This window comes from Coregonus clupeaformis, chromosome 23 (genome assembly GCF_020615455.1).
Source record: "Coregonus clupeaformis isolate EN_2021a chromosome 23, ASM2061545v1, whole genome shotgun sequence".
NCBI lineage: Eukaryota > Metazoa > Chordata > Actinopteri > Salmoniformes > Salmonidae > Coregonus > Coregonus clupeaformis.
Window position 1 is genome coordinate 23,426,482 of NC_059214.1, and position 18,751 is coordinate 23,445,232.

General features: G+C 41.2%; 1 protein-coding gene and 1 non-coding gene across 2 annotated transcripts in view; one reads left to right on the forward strand and one right to left on the reverse strand.

The window, feature by feature from the left end:
• The window catches only part of LOC121536737 (glypican-6-like), a 104,458-nt gene that overhangs the window by 36,846 nt on the left and 48,861 nt on the right, over positions 1 to 18,751 (reverse strand). Inside the window, exons 3-4 of the mRNA XM_041844226.2 lie at positions 16,148 to 16,539; positions 5,752 to 5,917 (exon numbers count right to left, since the gene is read on the reverse strand). Of these exons, the coding sequence (XP_041700160.1) occupies positions 5,752 to 5,917; positions 16,148 to 16,539 (558 nt within the window). The remainder of the gene's footprint in view (positions 1 to 5,751; positions 5,918 to 16,147; positions 16,540 to 18,751) is intronic.
• LOC121537130 lies at positions 15,958 to 16,011 on the forward strand. Its single transcript, XR_005994987.1, has one exon. It is a non-coding gene; the product is annotated as a U7 small nuclear RNA (small nuclear RNA).

Genomic DNA, 18,751 nt, shown 5'->3' on the forward strand with positions numbered 1-18,751 from the left:
ATCTGGCGACAGATTAGGTAAAGACATTATTTCACAGGCTCTACCTACAGTACATCAGGAATGTATTCTTAATGTGTTTGGGTTTGTGTTCTAGCAAGGCAGGGCTCATTAAAGAAGCAATTTCTTCTAACAGCTTTGACTATCCAACCCTCACCTTTCCCCACAGCTAGGGACATTAATGGATTCCAGGATTCTATCAACTGTGGTCACATATCACAAAGGATATAAGATTACTTATTTGTATTTGCTTAACCCTGTGTCCCTGTGTGGTGGAAGCGGCCACAAAGATTAGTCCGAGAGCAAACAACCATTATAAACACATTTATCCATTCCAGTGGTGGGGTGAAATAGCACTGGGAGACCATGCTAAATCGCCCCTGCTCAGAGGTCTGCATGCATCACCAGGAGGGGAAATTCAGGCCTCACTGACTTAGCTATAGCGAGAGAATAAAACTAAAACAATCTAATGGAACAGAATAAGGTCTGAATAGATGGTTTTATACTTTAGGTGGGTTTCGTTGCTACATCGCATCACAAAGGGATGCAATACAATTTCAGGGCAAGGAAACTGATGTTGACTGTCAGATGAGATATGAAAATTAATGTTGATATTAAATGAATTGTTGTGTTTCCTCAGCAGTGGGTGGTAAGAGTCTCTACACCTACATGATGCGGTCTAAATCACAGCTCTAAAATGAGACCTCATGGCACCTGGCCTGGGTATACTGCTGCAGACACATCTCTCTCTCTCTCTCTCTCTCTCTCTCTCTCTCTCTCTCTCTCTCTCTCTCTCTCTCTCTCTCTCTCTCTCTCTCTCTCTCTCTCTCTCTCTCTCTCTCTCTCTCTCTCTCTCTCTCTCTCTCTTCTCTCTCTCTCTCTCTCTCTCTCTTCTCTCTCTCTCTCTCTCTCTCTCTCTCTCTCTCTCTCTCTCTCTCTCTCTCTCTCTCTCTCTCTCTCTCTCTCTCTCTCTCTCTCTCTCTCTCTCTCTCTCTCTCTCTCTCCTCTCTCTCTCTCTCTCTCTCTCTCTCTCTCTCTCTCTCTCTCTCTCTCTCTCTCTCTCTCTCTCTCTCTCTCTCTCTCTCTCTCTCTCTCTCTCTCTCTCTCTCTCTCTCTAAGCTGTGCAGACTATCACCAAAGAGAATCCAGACAGGGACGCTACATTTTTTAAATTAGTCTTTTCAAACGCACTTATTTAGTCATAAAATGTCTGTCTGCCTGATACAAAGCCAATTACTTCCATCATAATTATCCATTAGTACTGCAGATCCAAGGCAGAGTATGAAATGTCGCTTTTGTATTTCATTCAGACAGTTCCATCTCAAAGTATAAGTGACTCAAGGTTATTTGGGGAGACAGAAAAGCATGATAATCACAAATAATAAGCAGCACACCATGCAAGTCACTGGTGCACACCTAGATTCATGTCTATGAGAGAGAGAGGCTGATATAGCTTAATAAAACCCTGTTGCGTTAGGTCCCTACAGACTGACTTCATTAGCTGCTTTGGTGTTGAGGCATAAGTGGGAATTTATTAGGTCCATGTTTAAACATAAGGACACACATAAGGACACACAATTAATTAACAATATGATCACTATTTCCATTCCCTTTAGTGCGGTGCCCTTGCAGAAGAGGAAATATTTTGGCCACGGGCAGTCCTCTAGTGGTGTGTTGCTGGGAGTATTTTTTCCCACCTCTTCTATATTTTATTCATGAGGAAATTTTCACAAAGGACAGGAAATGTTGTTGGGTAGAATTTTCATGAATTGTGAGGTTGTGACTGTCTCCAGTTACCCCAGTGAAACAAATCACACAATTAAAAAGAAATGAGCAAATAAAATCAATGCAGATCACTTACACTGTGGTGACATACGGCCTCCAGAGAGAACGATACTAGTCAGTGTCACAATGAAGCCAAATAATAGAAGAGAAAGCTGTGACACCATCGTATAATACACCTTTGGTTTGTCCCAGAGTATTAGCAAATGGGTAGGCCCAGTCTTGTGTGCATTGCGGTAGTCGAGCAGGAAGGAAAATCACTTTCTATCATCGGTGTCAACCACCTGTCAACACAAAAAATTATAATGACACGTGGGGTGTAAACTAGAGAGGGCCACATTCATCACCACAGCATGTGACGAATGTTCAAACGCCATAGGCTGATCGAGACATCAATTCTCTAGGACAGCCAAATACATAAATATGACATTTTAAAACATGATTCAATAAAAAGGACGATTCCCTATATGAAAACACTTCAAAGGCACCTCAAAGACATGTAAATATAACAAGCCATTATACAAACTGAGATTCAATGCATATTTCAAGCCTAATGCGTCATGTAATTCAAAACCCTGGAGGAGTTGGTTAATCCAGCATACTGTATGTTCAGTGAGGAGTGTTCAGGTGTGAACTGACAGATGTTCATCAGTTAGCCTACCCAACGCTTCAGATGATTCATCCCATCAAAAAACATCTGACTTCTCATCTAATCTTACTTCACATGACATTCATCTACTGCTTTTCTATTACTTGTATATAATATTAACATACATTTTGTAAAACCAAACAAACCCTGGAGTGATCTGATTCACATGCATGCCATAATTATATTGCAGGGATGAATGCAGAATGCAGGTTGAATAAAGGATGATGTCTGCCACCTGTTTCCATAATTCATAGACTGAGCCATTTGTGTTGTTTTTTCATGCAAAATAGCAAGAGGTCAGAACAAATGGTTCCAATGGGAACAAATGGATTAGAGAACAAATATAATCCATGATTTATTCCTTCTATTTTAATTACATGAATACTTGAGGAGGGAAAACAAAACCTTTAACCATTTTGCTTGAATTCAGATGACAGATTTGCATATTTAAACATGGGTCATTTCTACTGTCTGATTCATGTTAAAACAGCAGTAGGTACATGTTTGATGTGCAGGCAGCTATACATTGATAAAAGCCTCTGAAAATGATCTTCAATGCTGTAATGTTTAATCTGATACCATTTAACCCCGGGTTTAATCTGGAAATGAGTTATTAACATTTTCTTGGCTACTGTACTGATATTTTGAAATTATGACATATATTTTTGATATCATGATATTTTACGTGTATAACAAACGTGCGATGACCTTCTACGATAAATCAATCTCTATAGGTACAGCACCTTTCCACTCCTGTAATTCAGCCCTTTTCCTTTAGTTTGAAATAATGAAATGAAGTTCTGCTTATTTTAGCCATGAATTCTGCTAGATTCACTGAACATTTCACATTTGTTCTACATGAAATACCTCAGTCATATTTCATTCGCTTGGCCCATTTGCTTCCCGCCTAAGGCAACATTAAAATTTTTTTAAAAAAGTGCAAACTTGCTAGACTTGCTACCTGAGAGAGAAATAAAATAAAACAAACCAACATTTATTTTCAGAAATAAATTACTGAAAGCAAGTTCCTGCAATGGTCTATCATTTGGGTTGGGTTGGCAGTGGGGGCTGGCTATGAGCTACATAATAGCTATATGTACAATAAAATATGCAAAAACACACAGAACTCAACTGATTTGTAGTGGCACATACTAATAGTTCCATCACTCGCAGTACACAGTGCCAAGATTCAACTCTATTTTCATAAATAACATATTGAAGTCCTTTCAGAGAGGAACAAGAACATTCAGACACACCAATATAATGTGAGCTTTATACAGCCTCTCATATTTTCCCCCCCTGTCTTCGACTGTGCATAAACGGAAGCCCCACATTGGCACACAGCTATTATAAGAAGAGATGGATGTTTTGGAGCATTCCATTTTTCGCTAGCTAGACTGAATGAATGGAAGCAGAAGCACAGCTGCACTGAATGAACATCTGTTTTGGCCTGCTTTTGGCAGTGCCACCAGAGTCCCTCCTCTGCCCCCCACACATTCACATTGAGGATAAATGAAGGTTAGGCCGAGGGTAATGTGAACGGCTGCCTTTTTGTCCAACTTTTGTCAGAAGTTCCAATGCACTATGTCAGAGAGTGTTATTGTCTGCTGGTGGAGCTCTAGCAGTGAGGAGGTGCTGAGGGAAAAATCATTGCTATCGTGAGCTCAGCTTCCAGCTGTTAAGGATTTCTCACTCCTTGGTTGAATTAGCTTTTCACCTTTCCGGTATCTCGTCTTCTCTGGTCAGTGGAGCAGACATATGCTGTTGGGCTGGATAGATGCCACTGGAATCAAGATGAATATCTTTACTTAAGCTCTGGTGCCAGTTCCATGTCAGTCTCCTAGGCTTTTGTGTTCTATTTCACTCTAAAGCCCTGCAGTCACCAGCTTCTCCCTTTCTATTCACAGCAACTGGAATATTTAAAGGTTTTAATGTGAGTTAAAGTATATTACTACAATGTAGCCCTATATGTGGATGAAAAGACATGTTCAAGAGTATGATAATCCTATATTAGTTTGTGAGCTTGTATGCAAACTCAATGGATTTCACCATCACGGCAGAAACCGCCAATGCCCTATGCTGCAAAGCAAAGCCTATTTATGATCATCTGGCACATGTGAAAGAAAATAGCATGTTATTAGAGGTCGCAGTTCATTTTCACGGGGTCTATCCTCTTCTCAACTACTTAAAGAACAGTGAGAAGCACAGGGGACATCTGGCAGACACACAATCACTATTGTAGGCTGTGAAAGCCCAATCGATATCTCTATGTGGTTGGACCTTGAGCTAATTGAAAATCTTTCAGCCTATAATGAATATGAAATGTCAGAGAGCCAAAAGATATGAACTGACATTTAATCTACACACCTGGAACAATCCTCCAATTTAAAGTATGAAAAATGCAAACCTAGAAAAAAACAGAGTATTTCAGGTAGACCACCCAATTATCAAATAGAAGGACATAAAACGTAATAATGTTAGATAAATCTTATAAATCTTGTCCTGCTGGACCTTTACTGTAGTGACTGATGTAGTCTACAGTAGAGAGCCTTTGAAGTGGCCAAGCTCTGTAATAGGGAATCATACAGTACATATACAGTAAACACACACCATCAGCTCGACATTTAGCCCTGGGATACAAGACTCTAATAGTCAACCTGATGCTATCATTGAATATTAATCTGACAGACGTCACACTGCTCCACCAACACCTCAATGCGCTGTACTTTACATTGGGCCTCTGCTGTTCTGACAATGAACAACTATCCAGAGAGCTGTGGCCCCATTTCAGCTGCTTGTTTCTGACAGCAGCATGCTTGTCATGTGTCTCTAAAGTGCAGCTCACAGCTAGCCTGCTCTGCTTTAGTTCACTTCAGCAGTCCTGACATATCTAAATGAAGGCTCCAAACTGAATTAGGCATTCTATTAAATAAATAACTGCCATGTTATATTCATGTTTGTAATCTCCCCGAGCTAAACGAGCTTTTCACAAAGCTCAGCATTTCCCACAGTGTGCTACTATCCCACTTAAGTCCCCATTCAACACAACATGAGCCCACCAGCCAATGAATTATGGCGTTTTCATCCAGTATAAATTGTCAAAGAAAAAATAAAGATTCAAACAGTAAAATGAAAATGCACCTTCTTATCACAGTGCCCAAGTTGTGTCCATGGGCCCAAACACAGACATATAAAACATGAATTATATTTTACCATAAAATGAAAACACCGACCAACAATTCAACACAGCATGCATTTTTTGTACAAACTAAAGTCAGAGAAGTCCAAATCTCAGTCAGACAAAGGCAAAAGGAGGGTCTTACCGATGTACTGGTTCCACTCTGGGTCCAGATCGGCCTGGTTGGCGAGACAGCCCTTCATCACGTTCAGACAGTAGTTGTTACAGGGCTTCACAGAGGGCATGGCTTGGCAGTATTGGCAGTACATCATCTTGGTCAGTGCTCGGATACATGCTGGGGTGCTGCTCACCTAGTGGGTGGATATAGCATCAGAACAAAGATCAGCTAAATAACAGATACGATATACAAGGGTGTTTTACACATAGGGTACAGCAAACTGTAAGTTCCTGTCTTGGATGAATAATAAGATATTAGCGGGCTAAGAAAGCTAACAGATAACAAGAAGTAAAACTATGTTCTACATAAACCAGTATAATTCATCCCAGGCAACATTTCTGTCCAGATTGCGGGCCCTTTACCAGGATCACAGCACAGTGAGTGAACAGGAGAACAGTAGGAGCATACTACTGTGCTTTCTATTTTCAATACAGCACTACAACACAATTCTCATGAGGTCAAATGAAGTTCGAGAATGTCAGGCTTAAGACACTGTTTAAAATGCAAAAAGACAAGCCGGCTGCTCCACTGTCCTTACATCTATGGCGCTCAACAGAAGCTCAGCATACATAAATAGGGACGACATGAACAACAGTTGTACCTGGTGAAATTGAAAATATGTGAACAATACAGCACCATATTTTTTTGGGTCAATAATGCAAATATCAACAGATTTTAGTTTGAAGTCAAGGCTCCCGGGTAATGGCTAATGGCTTTATCTATCCAACAAACACTAATACAGACAGGCCCTTAATAATAATTCCTTAACCTTGTTACTGCATCTCAAGCCTATGTGAAAAAGCAATTCCCTAACCACCATTTCTGTCAGTGCATCAGTTTGCTTTCGTGTGTGTGTGTGTTTGTAAGTGGATCCCTACATGTTTTATGCATTTTATGCAGTAGTGTCTGAGCTTCTTGTTACTCTGGCCAAAATACAATACATGACCAAAAGTATGTGGACACCTGCTTGTCGAATATCTCATTCCAAAATCATGGGCATTAATATGGAGTTGGTCCCCCCTTTGCTGCTATAACAGCCTCCACTCTTCTGGGAAGGCTTTCCACTAGATGTTGGAACATTGCTGCAGGGACTTGCTTCCATTCAGCCACAAGAGCATTAGTGAGATCGGGCACTGATGTTGGGTGATTAGGCCCGCAGTCGGTGTTCCAATTCATCCCAAATCTGTTCGATGGGGTTGAGGTCAGGGCTCTGTGCAGGCCAGTCAAGTTCTTCCACACCGATCTCAATAAACCATTTCTGTATGGACCTCGCTTTGTGCACAGGGGCATTATCATGCTGAAACAGGAAAGGGCCTTCCCCAAATGGTTGCCACAAAGTTGGAAGCACAGAATCGTCTAGAATGTAATTGTCTGCTGTAGTGTTAAGATTTCCCCTTCACTGGATCTAAGGGGCCTAGCCCGAACCATTGAAAACAGACCCAGACCTTTATTCCTCCTCCACCAAACTTTACAGTTGGCACTATGCATTCGGGCAGATAGCGTTCTCCTGGCATCCGCCAAACCCTGATTTGTCCGTCAGACTGCCAGATGATGAAGCGTGATTCATCACTCCAGAGAATGCGTTTCCACTGCTCCAAAGTCCAATGGCGGTGAGCTTTACACCACTCCAGCTGACGCTTGGCATTGCACATGGTGATCTTAGGCTTGTGTGCGGCTGCTCTGCCATTGAAACCCATTTCATGAAGCTCCTGATGAACAGTTCTTGTGCTGACGTTGCTTCCAGAGGCAGTTTGGAACTCAGTAGTGAGTGTTGCAACCGAGGACAGATTATTTTTACGCGCTACGCACTTCAGCACTCGGTGGTCCCGTTCTGTGAGCTTGTGTGGCCTACCACTTCGCGGCTGAGCCGTTGTTGCTCGTAGATATTTCCACGTCACAATAACAGCACTTACAGTTGACCGGGGCAGCTCTAGCAGGGCAGGAATTTTACGAACTGACTTGTTGGAAAGGTTGCATCCTATGACGGTGCCACGTTGAAAGTCTTCAGTAAGGCCATTCTACTGCCAATGTTTGTCTATGGAGATTGCATGGCTGTGTTCTCTATTTTATACACCTGTCAGCAACGGGTGTGGCTAAAATAGCTGAATCCACTAATTTGAAGGGGTGTCCACATACCTTTGTATATATAGTGTAGATAAAATCACACATTCCTATTTCGTCAGGTTAATCTCAACATCTGTAAAATAATAAAGAAAACACCCAGTCTCTGTTCTGAATTGAAAATACATTCTGAAAGAAGTATCATTTTACACAACGCCCAAAATATCTTGTAAGATGTGTGAGCAGATGTACTAGTCTAAACTTCCCAAAGTACCCAGACACTGCATGAGTGAGGTGAGAGAAGAGCCGCAGCTCGGCTGGAAGTCTATGTTTTGAGTGGTTTCTGAGCTGTCTTCATGTTTGATGTGATTGGACCCCTGTCTCTCTCAACCCACCAGTGAGGATCTGCTGAGGGGAAGAAGAGGCGGAGGCATCAACAGCCTCCACAGAGTCAGGCTTGAAGACTAGGATCAAACAAACACACATGCTGACTGACTGATACACCTCAAACATCTACTGCTAGCTTCCTCCGTCATTGGCTTGACTTATCACAACAGCCTGATGCTGATCACTCAAACAATGTCATGTACCCACTGACATCCACAGGAACTCACAGGTGTGGGAGCTGCGAGTTGAAGATATCAAGGGGGTAATCGTTTATTTTGATTCTCTGCTACCTGTGATGTCTATATGTGCCTTCAATATGTATGACATTTCAGATTGCTTTGTTCTGCAGTTGCATATGGATGCTATTTTTCAGATTCTAAGATCTCACCAGGGTCATTTGAACCTGAAATCCAATTTATTTAGAAATACTCCACTGGAAGTATCCTTCATGTGCATTTCCATACAGTAAGATATAGTATAGAGTTGCTTCCCCCTTTTTCAATTTGCAGAACTGACACCTGACAAATGCTACTCTTCCCCACAAATGGCTTTGGTGCAGACCAGCACTTAGTATGTTGCCATAATGTCTGCTCGACTCTTCCCTATCTCTCCCTGGACTGCTGACTTCTTTGAGCGCATTACACCATTTGCAGAGCAGGTATTATTCTACTGATACAGGCTCATCAAAGCGCATCCTATTATTAGAATCAATCAATAGCCACGTCACTGCTTTGCAACACTGAATAATAGAAATACCCATAATGAGAATGCAGTCTTTGATACTTTGAGAACATTTTGGAACCTTGAGTCTTGATATATCCTTGGGCATATCTTTTCATATCGGAGGTTTAGAAAAATGAGTAAACACCAAGCCCACGCTGGTATTTATGCTGTAATAAGTGTAATTGAATGCCAAACTCTGATTGATCATGGGTAAAGAAAACTGTCAGGCGATATATAAAAGTGTGTCTCCAGTTACTCAGGCAGTGCCTCCAGTCAAAAGCTTAGTGTCTTAGTCAAAAGCTGTGAACTGCTGTGATGTGATGTACTACACCAGCCCCTTTAACTCAATAAAGTCCCCTAGCAGCACTCGGCATAGATGTCACATGTCACAGTAGCCGGCTGCCCGGACACCTCCTCTGGGGTGTCTTATTCTATTATGCTTACACCCAATCTCTCCTGATGAGTAGAGGCCCCGTGGATCAAAGAGCCTTGGCCCCCGCCACATGACCTGTGTCTCAGGTCCCTGGGTAATGTCAGAGGTGAGGTGGGGACATGGCAGCTGCCAGGGAACCCAGGATGGGTGTCAATACCACAGATGCTAACAACTCATCCTCAGGGTTTGCTCATAAAGAGGGTTTCACCAGGCAGCCCTGGCTGGAAATGGGGAACTGATATGGTCTGGAGGTGCATGACGTGATCACACATGATTGTGGTTCACAGAGTTCATCATGCTCGCTGGTAATGAATGGCCTGCAGTGGAAAGGTTGAGTTTGTTGGATGTTCATGGGTTATACATCTGATTCTCCGCAGGCAGCCCAATCACGTTGGGTTTCCTTGTGCTTTTGACCGTATCATACTATATCTGCGCTAAAATCCCCATGACGCACACCCTATTTATCATTAATTATGATTAACATAAATCAATTGACCAGCAACAGTTGCAAAAGGACTACATTTCCAACCAGGATATTAACTGTTTTCTAGCCTTGATGTCCAGGCTTCGCAGAACAGTTTACACAGAATTACTAACAACAATAACAGTAACAAACGCATGCAATTCCGAGAAATTGCTTGTGACCACCAAAGCTGGGGAAGCACATTTTATCTATAGGTCTGGCCAGTGTTCTAATGTTGATATTAACTGAAAACAAGATCTAGAAAACAGTTGTTGTTGTTATTGAGTGGAGCTAATACCAAGCATACATCTCTTGCTATGCCTTTAATCTTCCTTTGCACAGGATCGAAACTACACACACCCCCAAGGCAATGATATACTGCAGCAACAGCTAGCTGCATTAAGATTACATCACATCAAACATAATACTTACAGCAAGATTAATGGGGACGGTAAACAGACTTAACAAATATCGGAAGATGGAGATACAAACATCCATAGCAAATAATATTTCCTCTTTGTTTGGAGACAGATACTCTTCCCATGCTTGAGAATTCCTTGTGAACAATGGGAGGCCCCATCAGTAGTCATTATAGAGTACTTGAGTGGGCAGCCCTGAGCCTCAACCCAAAAGCCCATAGGCCCATACAAAGAGGTGGTGCTGGTGGTAAGTCAGCGGTAAGTCAGTAATATTATACTGTAGGGGATCTTCCGTGAGAGAAGAAAACCTCACCCAGAAAGTAAAAAAGAACACCTTCAGCTTGTTCAAGAATGTGTTGGATACACTGTAATATTCTGTTAAAAGCCTACTTCTTTCCCTACCAGTAAATCCATTCCAACACCAACTCCAACACCAACAAATTGCTCAGTTTTATGATCTCAGGTTTTGGAATATAATATTTATATGTGATAATGATGGATCCAACACAATCAGTCCATTGTTCAATTCTGGGAAAAGTTTTGATATAAATCTATGACTTTCATTTTACATTATACAATTGGGTCAAAGGTTTCAGGGGAAAATTCCCCTTTGCAATGGGAAGTGGTGTATTCCTTATCAGAATTAGCATTCTCACTGCTGCACAATAGCAGCAAATTAGGCAAAAGCTAAAAAAAAACTAAACTCATAAAAAATACTACAGTTTACTAAAGAATACTACAGTACTTACTATAGAATTCTAGTATTTTGTAATAAACTGTAGTATATTGTAGAATACTATTATCCACACTACATTTTCCATCAAACATTTGTAGTACTTACTATAGAATTTTGTAGTATATTGTATATACTATACTCCACAATGTAGTATCCCTCGATCGTATAGTGCTTACTATAGAATTTTGTAGTATACTGTAGAATACTACACTGAGTGTACAAAACATTAGGAACACCTTCTCTTTCCATGACATACTGACCAGGTGAATCCAGGTGAAAGCTATGATCCCTTATTGATGTCACTGGTTAAATCCACTTCAATCAGTGTAGATGAAGGAGGATACTGGTTAATGAAGGACTTGAGACAATTGACACATGGATTGTGTATATGTGCCATTCAGAGGGTGAATGGGCAAGACAAAATATTTTGCCTTTGAACAGGGTATGTTAGTAGGTGCCAAGCGCACCGGTTTGAGTGTGTCAAGAACTGCAACGGTGCTGGGTTTTTCACGCTCAACAGTTTCCATTGGAGTCAACATGGGCCAGCATCCCTGTGGAATGCTTTCAACACCTTGTAGAGTCCATGTCCCGACGAATTAAGACCCTTCTGAGGGCAAAAGGGGGGAGATGCAACTCAATATTAGGAAGGTGTTCTTAATGTTTTGTATACCAAGTGTATGTTCGATGTGCAGGCAGGTATGCATGGATAAAAGCCTCTGATAAAAGTATTAATGTTTAATCTGATCCCATTTAACCCCGGGTTCAGTCTGGAAATGTGTTGGTATCATTTTCTTGGCTACTGTACTGATATTTTTTATTTGTTTTGTACACCAAGTGTATGATTGATGTGCAGACAGGTATGCATAGATAAAAGCCTCTGAAAATTATCTTCAATGCTGTAATGTTTAATCTGATACTATTTAACCCCGGGTTTAGTCTGGAAATGTGTTGGTAACATTTTCTTGGCTACTGTACTGATATTTTGATATATTATATAAATGTACAGTACCAGTCAAAAGTTTGGACACACCTATTCATTCAAGGGTTTTTCTTTATTTTTACTATTTTCTACATTGTAGAATAATAGTGAAGACATCAAAACTATTAAATAACACATATGGAATCATGTAGTAACCCAAAAAGTGTTAAACAAATCAAAATATATTTTATATTTGAGATTCTTCAAATAGCCACCCTTTGCCTTCATGAGAGCTTTGCACAATCTTGGCATTCTCTCAACCAGCTTCACCTGGAATGCTTTTCCAACAGTCTTGAAGGAGTTCCCACATATGCTGAGCACTTGTTGGCTGCTTTTCCTTCACTCTGCGGTCCGACTCATCCCAAACCATCTCAATTGGGTTGAGGTCGGGGGATTGTGGAGGCCAGGTCATCTGATGCAGCACTCCATCACTCTCCTTCTTGGTAAAATAGCTCTTACACAGCCGGGAGGTGTGTTGGGTCATTGTCCTGTTGAAAAACAAATTATAGTCCCACTAAGTCCAAATGAGATGGGATGGTGTATCGCTGTAGAATGCTGTGGTAGCCATGCTGGTTAAGTGTGCCTTGAATTCTAAATAAATCACAGACAGTGTCACTAGCAAAGCACCCCCACACCATACCACCTCCTCCTCCATGGTTTACGGTGGGAAATACACATGCGGAGATCATCTGTTCACCCACACCGCATCTCACAAAGCCACGGCGGTTGGAAATAAAAATCTCAAATTTGGACTCCAGACCAAATGACAACTTTCCACCGGTCTAATGTCCATCGCTCGAAACTGTTGTTTCTCTTTGCTTATTTGAGCTGTTCTTGCCATAATATGGACTTGGTTCTTTTACCAAATAGGGCTATCTTCTGTATACCCCCACTACCTTGTCACAACACAACTGAATGGCTCAAACGCATTAAGAAGGAAAGAAATTCCACAAATTAACTTTTAAGAAGGCACATCTGTTAATTGAAATGCATTCCAGGTGACTACCTCATGAAGCTGGTTAAGACAATGCCAAGAGTGTGCAAAGCTGTCATCAAGGCAAAGGGTGGCTATTTGAATAATCTCAAATATAAAATATATTTTGATTTGTTTTACACTTTTTTGGTTACTACATGATTCCATATGTGTTATTTCATAGTTTTGATGTCTTCACTATTATTCTACAATGTAGAAAATAGTAAAAAATAAAGAAAAACCCTGGAATGAGTAGGTGTGTCCAAACTTTTGACTGGTACCGTATGTATATATATATATATATATATATATATATATATATATAACAGATTTTGATATTATGGTATTATGTATTTTGATATCATGATATTTTATGTGTATGACAACCATGCCATGACCTTCTACGATCAATCAATCTCTATAGGTACAGCACCTTTCCCCTTTTCCTTTAGTTTAAAATAATGAAATGAAGTTCTGCTTATTTTAGCCATGAATTCTACTAGATTCACTGAACATTTCACATTTTGTTCTACGTGAAATACTTCAGTCATATTTCATTGGCTTGGCCCATTTACTATCCGCCTAAGGCAAGAAAAGAGAAAGAGAAAATGTTACTGGTCACCTGTGAGAGAAAAAAAACTAACCAAATGTTATTTTCTGAAATAAATTACACATTGCAGAGTACATGCCCCAACAAATTGAGGCTGTTCTGAGGGCAAAAATGGGGAGGTGCAACTCAATATTAGGAAGGTGTTCCTAATGTTTGATACACTCAGTACAGTGCATTCGGAAAGTATTCAGACTTTTTCCACATTTTGTTACGTTACAGCCTTATTCTAAAATTGATTAAATAATTTTTTGCCATTCTCAAGCTATACACAATACCCGATGATGACAAAGCAAAAACTGGTTTTTAGAACGTTTTGCAAATGTATTCAGACCCTTTACTCAGTACTTTGTTGAAGCACCTTTGACAGCGATTACAGTCTTGAGTCTTCTTGGGTATGACGCTACAAGCTTGGCACACCTGTATTTGGGGAGTTTCTCCCATTCTTCTCTGCAGATCCTCTCAAGATCTGTCAGGTTGAATGGGGAGCATCGTAGCACAGCTATTTTCAGGTCTCTCCAGAGATGTTCGATCGGGTTCAAGTCCGGGTTCTGACTGGGCCACTCAAGGACATTCAGAGACTTGTCCCGAAGCCACTCCTGTGTTGTCTTGGCTGTGTGCTTAGGATTGTTGTCCTGTTGGAAGGTGAACCTTCGCCCCAGTCTGAGGTCCTGAGCGCTCTGGAGCAGGTTTTCATCAAGGATCTCTCTGTACTTTACTCCGTTAATTTTTCCCTCAAGCCTGACTAGTCTCCCAGTCCCTGCCGCTGAAAAACATCCCCACAGCATGATGCTGCCACCACCATGCTTCACCGTAGGGATGGTGCCAGATTTCCTCCAGACGTGACGCTTGACATTCAAAGAGTTCAATCTAGGTTTCATCAGACCAGAGAATCTTGTTTCTCATGGTCTGAGAATCTTTAGGTGACTTTTGGCAAACTTCAAGCGGGCTGTCATGTGCCTTTTACTGAGGAGTAGCTTCCTTCTGGCCACTACCATAAAGGCCTGATTGGTGGAGTGCTACAGAGATGGTTGGTCTTCTGGAAGGTTCTCCCATTTCCACAGAGGAACTCTAGAGCTCTGTCAGAGTGACCATAGGGTTCTTGGTCACCTCCCTGACCAAGGCCCTTCTCCCCCAATTGCCCAGTTTGGCCAGGCGGCCAGCTCTAGGAAGTCTTGGTGGTTCCAAACTTCTTCCATTTAAGAATGATGGAGGCCACTGTGTTCTTGGGGACCTTCAATGCTGCAGAAATGTTTTGGTACCCTTCCCCCAGATCTGTGCCTTGACACAATCCTATCTCGGAGCTCTACAGACAATTCCTTCGACCTCATGGCTTGGTTTTTGCTCTGACAACTGTGGGACCTTATATAGACAGGTGTGTGCCTTTCTAAATCATGTCCAATCAATTGAATTTACCACAGGTGGACTCCAATTAAGTTGTAGAAACATCTCAAGGATGATCAATGGAAACAGGATGCACCTGAGCTCAATTTCGAGTCTCAAAGCAAAGGGTCTGAATACTTATGTAAATAAGGTATTTCAGTTTTTTATTTGTAATACATTTGCAAACATTTCTAAAACCTGTTTTCGCTTTGTCATTATGGGGTATTGTGTGTAGATTGATGTGAATTATACTTTTTAAAATCCATTTTAGAATAAGGCTGTAACGTAAAAAAATGTGGAAAAAGTCAAGGGTTCTGAATACTTTCCTAATGCACTGTGTACTACACACTGTAGTATCCCTTGATCATGTAGCACTTACTATAGAATTTTGTAGTATACTGTAGAATACACTACGCAGTGTAGTACCTGTGGTCCTCTGTAGCTCAGCTGGTAGAGCACGGCGCTTGTAACGCCAAGGTAGTGGGTTCGATCCCCGGGACCACCCATACACAAAAAAATAAAATAATGTATGCACGCACGACTGTAAGTCGCTTTGGATAAAAGCGTCTGCTAAATGGCTTATTATTATTATTATTATTACCTTTCATTAATTAATAGCACTTACTATAGAATGTTGTACTACATGGCAATAGACTGTCCCATAAGAAATTTTACCTGGTAATCATGCCATGAATAAGATAATTTTACTTACGGAAATAAATCATGGTTAACACCCTCATAGCCACATGGAAAAAAATACTATAGTTTACTATATAATACTGCAGTACTATATAATTCTGTACTACATTGTAGTAAAACTGTAGTATACTGTAGAATACTATACCCCGCCCATTCCCCTCCACCATATCCCAATTTGTGCCACCCATGAGTGAGAAACCTACATGCCCTGGTATAGACCATATATTATATTCCCTACAGGTTATGGAAAATAGCAGAAGCGTTGAACCTAGCCTTTTAGACTCCAGTCCTACCGACTTACAGGTTATGTCAAATTTTCTCTTGTAGTATTTGTCCAGTAGGTTTCCTCAAAGAGAAATCCCCCACTTTGGATCCTTGAAAAGCGCTATGGATGTCCCCTTTATTATTATAGTAAATACTACAGTATACTCCAGTAATATCTGCAAAAATTGTTTTTTTTATGTGGGCAGTTTTTATGAATGGCAGAGACTTGGGCTTACCTTGGACACCCTGTTGGCCACCTCTCGACCAACCGAGAGGCCCTGGACGAAGGTGCGGGCCGCAATGAAGGCCCTGGTAACCTGAGCCTTGAGCTTCCTGGGCACGTCTCCAAAGGGTTTGAGCTGGTCTGTGTACTTGCTGATGCACTCCAGATAGTCATCTGTGATTATGTACTGGGAGTTGAGCATCGTGAACATGCGCTCCAGCAGCCGCGACCAGAAGTCATTGAGCATCTCCTCCAGGTTCACGTTGCCTCCAGTGTAGTAGCGCTTCAGCTCAGCAAACAGGTTCTGGAAGACTTCTGAGTTCTGCATGTAAGGCTTGCCATATGTCCGCACGAACATCTCGTTCAGGGACCTCTCCGTGTTCTCCAGCAGCTCCAGGAAGAACTCTTGGTCAAGAGAAGAAAGAGAGAGACAATTCAAATAATGTATAATAATAAGAATTATTAATATTATTTTTGTTGAGAACTCAGTCGGGGTCTCAACTTAATGTTAAGAGTTAGAATAGTAGAATACACAAGTTGCAATTTTCCAAATTTGGTTGTGCATCAGTCGTTTTTCTCTTCTGCTTTTCACTGACAGTCACTCAATTAGCCCATGTCAGCAAAAACATTTTAGATTGGTAAGTTAGTCTAGCCAGCTATCTGAACTTGTAGTAATCATGGTCAAATTACCGACCGTGGGGCCCCCATTTATTTTGTTAGTCACTCTCACTCAGATATCATATTAAAAACTGCAAACATTTCTCTCCACCCTATGGCAAAATAAGTAGAATTGCAAGAAATTAGCTGTAAAACTGCACATTGCATGAAATTAGTTATAGAATTGCTAAATCTTCTCTCTGCCCCATTGCAAAATGTGTAGAATTGCAGCAAACTTGCTTTAAAACTGCAACATTTTCTCTACGCCCCATGGCAAAAATTTGTAGAATTGAAGGAAAAACATTTTTTTCTCTCTGCTGTCAAGAGGTGGGGCCGATAAAATGTTTTGCTCGCAAGGTGGGGGGACCAAAAGGCTAGGGCCAGCTTTGACTGTACGTGTGGGTATGGATGTGGGTACGCAGATCCGCGAGCCACTGCGGCCCCTCATGATGAGTTCAGATTTTTTGTGGCCCCCACCCCCTTCAAAGTTACCCATCTCTGATGTACAGCATATCCTATATATATGTCTACAAATACTGTATGTGCTCTCATGCTGTGTGTAGAATGCTAATAAAATATCTATTGACTTTTTAACATGAGCTAACATTTTTACATTTTTATTCTTTAAATGTAAAGGCACTGTACACCAGTTTTTCTTTCAATGATGAAGGGTGTCTGGGTGTAAGATTGGCACACTTCCATGTAATTTTCACATGACACCCTGTTGCTAAAATTAAACAGTGAAGAGACAGACGTTTTTCAGGTTACCACTGAGTGTCTAGTCACACTGATACTATTTCTATCTTCATATTCTCCTCTAAACTTCAGAAGTGTTTATGACTTAGTAATTATATACTGCCAGTCACTCTCAATAGGCTGGCCCTATTCAAGCACACTTGGACTTCCTAGAGTCCATATTTTCTTTAGCAATGACAATCTGTATTGCTCAGGTTTGATTTGTGGAAATACACGCGACTTGGCAGGGGAGGTTTGTATATTCATACTATTCAATAGTGCTATTATACGTGATAAATCTAAAGGTTATTGCATGCAAATCTCTATATTTACTGGTTTCTCTATTTCTTTAGTTGTCAAAAGACACAATGGATTTTCCCAGATAGTGTGGTGTTGGGAATAAATAGCATCTGCTGTGGATGTCAGACCAGAACAACTAGAATTGTGACCATGCTGTGATATCAAGCTTGTGACTGAGAAGCAATTAGCAAAGAAAGTGGAATACATATGGTGCAGAAAAAGGCAATGTGCATATCAAAGTAACAGACAGCAGGATATCCTCCATTGTAATTTCAAAAGTTAATTCACTCAAATCCTTGCCTACCAAAGACTACCTGACAAAATGCCAATTGTTTGTTGCTCTGATTACATTCTGAGATGAATCCACACTTTTGGGGATTTTTTCAAAACTACCTTTTGAAATTGCAAAGGACGCTCTCCTGGTGTGATTCTGGAGAGCAATAAGGCCTGTATTTGTGGTGAAGGTAGATCTTTATTTCTCTAGATGACACCTGCCATCCTCACAAACATTTACATTGACATTTTAGTCATTTAGCAGACGCTCTTATCCAGAGCGACTTACAGTTAGTGAATACCTATTTTTTTATACTGGCCCCCCGTGGGAATCGAACCCACAACCCTGGCGTTGCAAACGCCATGCTCTATCAACTGAGCTACATCCCTGCCTGCCATTCCCTCCCCTACCCTGGACGATGCTGGGCCAATTGTGCGCCGCCCATGAGTCTCCCGGTCGCGGCCGGCTGCGACAGAGCCTGGATTCGAACCAGGATCTCTAATGGCACAGTTAGCACTGCGATGCAGTGCCTTAGACCACTGCGCCACTCAGGAGACACTCCATTGAACATTAATGGGAATGACAACGCATCAAGTACAAACAGTACCGACACGTTCCACCCCCCTTATTACGAAAACACGTTTAAAGTGA